General features: G+C 42.8%; 1 protein-coding gene across 2 annotated transcripts in view; it reads right to left on the bottom strand.

The window, feature by feature from the left end:
- Window positions 1–9,251, bottom strand: part of CERS1 (ceramide synthase 1) — a 40,135-nt gene that overhangs the window by 10,609 nt on the left and 20,275 nt on the right. The window contains exons 4-5 of one of the 2 annotated variants that reach the window (XM_018568078.1): window positions 6,219–6,380; window positions 5,963–6,110 (exon numbers count right to left, since the gene is read on the bottom strand). In XM_018568078.1, the coding sequence (XP_018423580.1) occupies window positions 5,963–6,110; window positions 6,219–6,380 (310 nt within the window). Of the gene's footprint in view, window positions 1–5,962; window positions 6,111–6,218; window positions 6,384–9,251 lie in introns of both variants that reach the window. The other variant, XM_018568079.1, reaches the window with a different exon arrangement.

Here is a 9,251-nt window from a genome sequence, read left to right as displayed (position 1 = left end):
GTGGGGGGTGTTCTAACAAGAAAACAAGGCTCTGATGAAAAGGAAGAACTCTGATGTGATGGAAAGCTTCTGACGTCCAGGGCTCCTAATGTAAAGAGGGGCTCTAATGTGAAAGAGGGGACTCTGATGTGAACAGGCCTCCTAATGTGAAAGGGGGACTTCAAAGTGAAGGGGGAACCTCACTTTGTGTTTTTCGTGGGGTATCCTCTTAAAACCAATTACATTTTATACTGGGGTGCCTCAAGATTTTACATACTTTTAAAGGGTGCCGTAAATAAAAAAAGGTTGAGAAATGCTGATCTATTACAAACGTATACTGGTGTATCTACAGTTCCTCTTTAAAACAGAGCGGGAGAAGTGAAGGTTCTAAGGTGCATCATTGCCCCACCCACTGAAGGACTGAAGCTGGCCATACACTGTAGGTATTCTGGCTGGTTCTTGATGAACCGGGCGAAATTCGCACAGTGGGTGGCCTTGTGGGCACCCTTCTGTCTGGCATCCTTCAAACAGAAAATTGAAGGAGCCGCATGGAAAATTGTCTGGCAAAAGGTGAGAGCAATTAGCTGCTGTCACTGTTTGGGTATTCTGACAGCGGCACACCTGCTTCTGTCAGAATTCAAGGGACATAGCAGGAGATTCGTCCATCCACGTGGCTTAGTGAGGATGGAGGAATCTGATATAATTTTTTTGTTCAGCCTGTATTTCCAGCTTAAAGAAGATCTCTAGGCAAAAGTGTTCTTAACACATGCAGTGGGGCTACCCCTGCACTGTAAAGGTTAAGTGCTTGTTTTCACCTAGGTGATGCCATAAAAAAGTTATACTCACCTGATCCTCAGAGCCAGCTTGGTCTTAGAGCGGCCCTTTCAGTCTCGCTCTACCTCTGCTGCAGCGGTGTAAGGATCCTGGAATCATCATGTGTAAAGGACATGAAGACGCAAAGGGACATGCCCTCGCTGCAGCGGCGGTGGAGACAGGCTGGAGGGGGCACTATAACAGCCAGCCACCTCCGAGGTTCAGGTTTTTTAGTCCCCAGATGAAAACGAGTGGTTAACTTTTGCAGTGCCTAGAGTAAGGCAGTTTTTTTCAAGTATGACAAATGCAGGGATGGCTTGGAGGGGAAACTTCACTCTTCCCAAACTCTAGTGGAGTTTTGCCCTTCCTGTACTTTAAAGTTTCCTCCTCCCTTTAAAGTTGAATTGGTTCCTCCTGGATGATGTTTCATCAACCCAATTATGGAAACTCTACCATGCAGGCCACTAAAAAGGCAGTCTGACTCTAGGGATGTCTCTCTATTATAAGGCAGTCTGACTCCAGGGATGTCTCTCTATTATAAGGCAGTCTGACTCCAGGGATGTCTTTCTATTACAAGGCAGTCTCTCTCTCTTCCTAAACTCTAAAGTTAGCCGTACACTTTTTTGTTTCAGCCCCATAGGCATAAAAGAGAACAGAAAGTTAAATTCCCCCACCCACACTAAACAGAGTGGATAGGAATATCTCCCCTGCCAGGCTATTGTATTCTGACAGCTGAATGGTTGCAGCCACTGTTCGCCCAACAATATTCATCCCGATTCCTTTGACAAAAGGAATGAAATTTGAGCAGTGTATTGTCAGCTTTGTTGTTGACATGTATGCTGATAAACAGGCAGTATAGATGAGTACCTTCAACTCAGAGCACAAACTGATAACTACCCATGATCCCTACCCACAAAAGATGAGCACTTGCAAAACCCCAATTGATGATCATAAAAATCCCCCAGGCCTGTTTGCATCCATAACCTACTCCTTTCCCTTAAACTTAAAACTAGTGAAAGTTGAAATCTTCAGTAATAATAGACAGGAGAAGTTTTACTGCTTCTTTTTTTCACCCAGCACAAACACTGTAAGGGCTATCCACAAAAGGGTGAAGAGTCTGGAGAAGGCAGGAGAAGTGAACAATCTAGGACAAAATAGCTGAACTGGAAAGTGAGCTGAAATGGAGAATTTTTCCAAATCAGCTATTTTGGCCTAAATTGTTTACTTCTCCTGCCTTCTCCAAACTCTTCACCCTTTAGTGAATAGCCCTGTGTGTTCTGATAGATGGCTGATGCCCACACGCTGATATCAACACTCAGCACTACTAGCCAAACACATGACAAAACATTAATTGTTAAATGAGGGAGCATACACAGAAAAAAAAACGCCTTCAATGTAAATCAAAGTACGACTCCAAACAATAAATATTATGTTTCACCCAATGGCAGATGTATAAGTCCTCACGCTATCTACATAATGAACAGAACACATAACCTCACTCTAATATTTAAACGTCCATGATTACATCATTTTATTAAAAATTCCACTTCATGACCTTTCCATTCAGCCTCCTATAACTGCATAGCAGACGTCCTCTTGAATTGCCCTGGAATCAACTGCTCCCTGACTCCACTGACATTCACTGTTATAGACAATTAGGCAGGAAATGACAGGAAGAGGAGAGGAAGTATGGTATAAGCAATTTGAACCCCTGATAAACTAGAGATGATTTTACTTGTCCTGATTAGTGATGGATTAGCAGGATATTCTCTTTTGTTGTTGTTGTTGTTGTTATTTATTCATGTCTTAGTGGCTAGTAGTAAGGGATGCAGGGAGTGACACCTAATAATATTAAAGGGGTTCCACTTTAACCAAGAATGCGTAACATTTCTTCTGTAATCAAGAATGCAGAAAATTCCTTTACTGGTGGCTAGTAGCTTATTTAACCACTAGAAAGTGGTAAGCTACATATTACTACATATTCAGTGTTAAAGTGTTTCTGACTATCCGTTGTTACAGCAGCAATTACTGCAGATGTTACAATTAGGCCTTTCTTATGGTTCTACTATCCTAAGGGAAGATAACAGGCAAGGATACCAAAAGGATATGCTATGACAATGAAGAAACAAACCATTGAGCTAATAATTTACAGCTTTGGACTCTGTCTGGACCCATCAAGGAGTCAGAGCCAAGCAAAAGGGTTTATGATGTCCCAATGCTATTCGTTATTCGGATAATAGAGTGATGAATAATACAGATATTGGTGGGTGACATTCTACTCCTCTTTCCGGTGGAACAAAGGTTTTACGACCAAATAAAATGGATCTGATAAATAGGAAGGTGGAGGGTGTGAAGCCATCTTTGTATACTGTTGTTGGATTCTTGCTGTATTCTACTGGGGCCGCAGCTCTTGTTACACAGTCCTTAACAGAATGGGCCAAACTCGTAAATATGTTTGTTGGATTAACAGGCTGCTGATTATGACAGTTGAATCGCTCAACAGATGAACAAGTTCTGGTTGTGTGGTTAGAAGCCTTGTATAAACTTCCATCTGGCTGAATGTTCATTTAAAACATTTCAATTATGTTTAGAGCAGCAGATACAGTCAACACATTTCTTTTGGGCTTGAACCCCCCTTCTTCAGGGCTTGAACTATGATTAGTGATACAATCAGGAAAAAATTATATGGGCAGCCTTAATCTGAAGCTGGTTTGAAGCTAGTATGTCATCACAGCACTGTAAATAGCCAGCTGAATATTTGCAGTGCCATTAGGACACACTAGTTTCAACTGGAAACACTGGGCTGCGAGTGCCTCATGGGCTTTTTGCAATCAGGGATCAAATTTTACAGGTCTGCAAGCAGCTGCCTGGTTATCTTCACAAACCTTACAAAGTTCTACAAGGTCAACACTGTTGCATCTGGAGATGCTAGTTTTGGACATGCGGTTAAGAAGGCAGTGGTATAACGTCCTTGACGCTGGGAGGGGTTCCTTGTTGCAGTTGTTTTCAAGTTGTTGTTTTTAGCTCTCGTCTCTATGGGCACTGCTTTTTGCGCCAGCCAATCATTAAGAATAGAGAAAGCCATGTCTTTCAATGAGCAAAAAAAGAAAATAGGACTTTTTTGTACTGCCAATAACATCTTTTTCTTTGAGTTCATTGACAGACATAGCAGCCACCCCTGTTTTTGTTAGCTGTTGCCTATATACGTTGGAGTGTTTTTTTTTCTCCTTTTTTTGTTTACATAAATGTTTACAGTATAAAGGGTTGATACCAGGGGCATAAGTAGAAATCACAGGGCCCCATAGCAAAATTTTGTATGGTGCCCCATGATTTCTAGTTATACCCCTTGCAGAGCCCATTCGAGATCCCACCTGAGGGTGACCCTGCAGAGCCCACCTAGACTCTCTATGATGGGCTCTGCAGGGTCACCCTCAGGTGGGCTGGTCGCACTCCTTACCTGTCCGCCTCCTCTTCGTCCACGGTCACCGATGGGCCCCGCCTACTCCTCCGTCGCCAGGCCCGCCTCCTTCGTTGTCACCTGGCCCCGCCTCCTTCACTGCTGCTGACCACGGGCCCCTCCTCCTCCACTAATGTGTCCAGTCTGCTTCACCGCCGCTGCTGGCTCTCATTGACTCTGTGGAGAGGAACACGCTGCTGCACAGATTACTGTCAGTGATCTGAACAGCGGCGTGTTTGTCTTCAGCCGCCAGTGAAAGCCACCAGCAGAGGATCCCATAGCGACCCAGGCGGCCCGCACGGCATCTGACCGGGCCCCATAGCGGCTGCCTGGGTCGCTATGGTGATTGTTACGCCACTGGTTGATACAGATAGATAGAAGGGAAAGATCTCAATTGCACATTACAAAAGAGCATTACAAGATACTGTACAAATCAATAGTGTGTCAATGTTGTACAGACAAATGTATTCAGGTACAGTCAGTCAACACCACGATAACAGTTGAGGAAAGACACCACAACCCAAACGAACAAATTTAGCAACCGTAAGCCTATCAGAAAGGAAAATGGAAAAAAAAACAGGAAAAAAATGAGGCATGCGTGAGGCTAAGCAGATCAAATCATTGTAAGTCATGGTAGGACATCTAGCCCCCCTAGCATACCTGCCACTTTCTCCATCAAATACCAGTTAGTATATTGAAACATGGCCACACATCCCTCAACTGGGAATGGGTTAGTTCTGAAGTCAAATAAGGAGATCAAGTTTTAAAAAGAACATGCCTCTTGTTTTTGAGGATGTGATAAGATGTAAAATTTGTCTAAAAGCATCAGCTTATATACTAACTTTTCAACCCTGGACTGTTGGGGGAGAAAGCCATCGAATAAGAATTTTTGATATCTAAAAGGCATAAATGTTCCCGAGTGTTTTGCCGCAGTATGGTCACTGCACTGTTAGAGGGGAAGTGTGTGAAATAAACACACACAGGAAACCAACAACAGGTTATTGACAAAAGGGTGAAGAGTTTGGAGAAGGCCGGAGAAGAGAACAATCTAGGACAGCATAGCTGAACTGGAAAGTGAGCTGTATTAGAGACTTTTTCCAAATCAGCTATTTTGTCCTAGATTGTTCACTTCTCCTGCCTTCTCCAAACTCTTCACCCTTTTGTGAATAACCCTGTTGGTCTCTCACAAGCCCCGTGATGCTGCCCATATAGGATAAGGCTTCCCTTCACTTGCAGGGCCAGAACAGTTGAGTAAGGTTAGGGTATACCTCATTTTAGACAGGAGATTGTCCAAGCTGATGTATTTTTATGTGGTATATTAAATGCCCAATATGCACAATGTAAAAGTTTAAACTGTATCTTCCTCCACACCTTTCCTATGGTTGCTTATGAAAACCGTTCACTAAGTGAGCTCTTCAGGGTGGAGTTTGGCAAGAAGTAGGGGCCATCCCTAGCCTGAGATTTGTTTAGTTTTATACTTAATGTCCTACTCCTACAGGTGTCAATATACCCCGATGATCAAGAACAGAGAAAGCTATGTTCATCATTGAACTCAGAGAAAAGGATTTTACAGTGAGTCCAAAAATGTTTTTGTTTGTTTGTTCTGGTTTACATTAATACAATCGGGTAAAAACATGTAACATTCATGTTATGTTTTGAGAAATGATATAACTGCAGGGTGTGTAAGCAACTGTCACAAAGTTGCATACTTACCAGAAACCAATAAATATTCATGAGTGTCAGTGCAAATAGCAGAACATTGAAGAAGAAATAAAAAGGGATGTCTGGATTAGACTCAAGGCTGGAACAACATGTGACATAAAGCACTTTCATTGGAAACCAGTAGAGTCGGAACCAGAACCTGTAGGGACAGGAATGTGACACTATGTAGAACTATATAAACAATTAGATATTTAGCAGCTGAAGTGAGAGGTCACACATACGGCAGGTTACAAATGTATCAGCTTACCAGCTCACGCTAAACAGGACAGATCCGATTTCCGTAATGATGCTGTTAACTCTGTGGTAGGTTTCACCTCTTGTCTTGAAGTAGACGTTTAGTTTGGAAAATTCTAATACTATGTCATTAACATCATGATGAAAAAGTACCAGAATCCCAATGTTGTGGTACCTATAAAAACACGTCAGAAATAAGCTTGTCTTCACAAAACAATATAATTTCAGTTTAAAAACTGACTTTTTATGAACAATCTATCATTCTCAGTACAAATTTGGTTAAAATGCAATGAAAGTAGAGGGTTACTTATTGAGGGTAAGGCTAACATATAGGGGTCTATTCACAAAGCTGCCGAAGGATCTAGCCGTAGCTTCGGCTGATCCTTTGGCTAGCTTCGGCCCCAGGACCCTTTCGGTTCAGTAGAACCGAAGGGCTGCTGTACGGGCTATTCACTATAGCCCGTACAGCTCCCGAAGTTGGCCGAGCTGCTCAGTCGAGCCGAAGGCATATGCTTCGGCTCCACTGAGCCGAGGTTAAAGCCGAGAGCTGCTAAGCTCTCATCGTAATGACAGAACAGTGTCCCTGGTTACTGGGTAACCAGGAACGCTGATCTGTTATTACAATAAGAGCTTAGTAATGTAATGTAATGACAGCTGGTCCCGGCCAATAGAAAACAGTTGGGTGGAGCTAGCTGTCACTGCGAGCTCCGCCCAATCGTTTTCTACCTTTTTTTAACAGTTTTTCTATTCTGCTTGGTACAACCGAGGTACCGAGCAGAATAGCTGAGCCCGGTGGCATTCGGCTATTCACTCACTGCTGTTCGGCCTCTATGAGAATAGGTCGAACAGCAGTGAGTAGCCTGCCGGAGGTTCGGCTCAGCCGATCCAGATGATTGATCATCTGAGTCGAACTCCTTCTGCACTTCGGGTCGGCCGAACATGCTGAGCATGTTTGGCCAACCCGAACCCAGCCGCAGCAAGCCGATGTACGGCTGATTTCAGTCGGTGTACGGCTGAAATCAGCCGTACAAGCCTGAAGTGAATAGCCGAACAGCGTTCGGCTCACTTCACTTCAGGTCGGTTATTCACACGGCTGCCCTCGGCAGCTTTGTGAATAACCCCACTAGTGTGCTGTCCAGTCTGTCTTGTGCTTATCTCATATGGGTCTGGTGATACAGGTTCAGAACTTAGGCCACATTTACACTTCAGCTGAGCATCTTTGGGTGTGTTTGGTTGTTGTTTTGGGCATTTGCACAGGCATTTTCTTTTCAGGGTTATTCACAAAAGGGTGAAGAGTTTGGAGAAGGCAGGAGAAGTGACCAATTTAGGACAAGATAGCTGAACTGAAAATTTCTCCAAATCAGCTATTTTGGCCTAGATTGTTCACTTCTCCTGCCTTTTCCAAACTCTTCACCCTTTTGTGAATAACCCTGTTTATTTTTAGCCAATGCAAAGCTAGTTAAGAGGCAAAAAAGCTTGAAAAACATGTGTTGCACAGGGATGGGTGCATTGGTGAAACTTTTATATATACGCATAGCTTTGCTGTTATTGCTATTATTGGAGGTTTTTGGCACAACAGGGGTCCATCACGTTGGCCCTTTAGGACGCAATGGTGCAACAGGGGTAATTTCTTTGGTTCCCCAAGACACACTGCGGAGAGACGATGTTTTGTTGGATGTAACATGATAGACATCAATCAGAGGACTACTTTCATTCCATCCCTCAGGTTACAAATTAGTCTTGTTATCATCATAAGATAAAAGGATTGTGTCACAATATTGGATTATGATATCTCTCTAGTGTATCAGAGGACCCTATACATCTCTAACCCCCAGGACGTATCACGGCACGCATGTAGCTGCATGTTAGTGCATCATTTATTAGAGTTGGAGACTTTCATTGCTTCAATTGTACAGTGCGCATGTAGAAAGCGACTTTTAGTTGCATTTCAGTACACCATTCACTGGAGTCAGAGATTTTTTTATTGTTTTGGTTGTACAGCTATATCTTTTGATGCCCTTGTTTTGTTATCCAGGATTGGAGGATACTGGGTTATGGACACATTTTTTCTGATACATGCATGAAGTATTGTCTTACATGATTAACATATATATTTTTGAGACTAGCTGTGCGGAAACCTGGAGGGCATACACTTATTGAACATTAATAGTTTAGTCTATTTATCTGGCCATATGTGTTTTATACTATGTTTATAATGGCCTCGTGAGCGTATGATAGAGTTTTTATGCTTTTTATTGGGGAGGTTTGTGCTCATGTTTTTCACATGGTGTCTTTGTATCAATAAAGGGTCTTTCTTATATTTAGGTTTAGTATTTGTGAAGATGCTTGTCAGTGTACCTGGGGCTATATAAATGCAATATTTAGTGAAGCCTCTGTTTCATTTTCTTATGCAGAATTATAGAATACTGTGGTGTGAACAGGGGCCATTGAAAACAATGATATTCCTCTTTTTGAGCGTTGTAGTGCTTATGCATTTGAGTTACAAAAAGCTAAAATGTTAATGGGGCCCCAGAGTTCACACAGTAGGCAACTGGGAAAAAAAACATTTACTGCATACATGTATAGATATCACCAGATAGATATTTAAGCAGATACTGCTTACATTGTATGGAATAGGGATTTAATAGATCAGAGCGAAATCCAGGGCTGTCCATGAGACAGGGGTGTGTGTGTGTGCTGTCAGCGGCCCTGTCTGGCATCCACTGCCAACCTGATCATCCAGCTCAGCTCCTGGCAACCATTAACATCAGTGAGCTGGGCAAAAAAATGGACAGAGCGTCACACTGTGGCCACACCTGCTGCCAGCCAATAAGATGGCGCTTGAGGCAACCACCTCAGGCTGCATCCTTATACTTTACTATTTAATTTGTATGCATAATTATCCTGCATTTTGTACACTGATCATTCCCTCACTAAATAAGTTGGTTTAGGGTATTTTGATGCCAAAAGTATGCTTATGTGCAACCATGACTACATAGCTACAATAGTGCTAATCAACCCCACAAATCGTTTCCCTCTCCCACAG

This window comes from Nanorana parkeri, unplaced genomic scaffold (assembly GCF_000935625.1).
Source record: "Nanorana parkeri isolate BGI_ZX_2015 unplaced genomic scaffold, ASM93562v1 scaffold1135, whole genome shotgun sequence".
Lineage (NCBI taxonomy): Eukaryota > Metazoa > Chordata > Amphibia > Anura > Dicroglossidae > Nanorana > Nanorana parkeri.
Note: the sequence above shows the minus strand (reverse complement) of the source record. Positions and strands in the feature narration are given on the sequence as shown.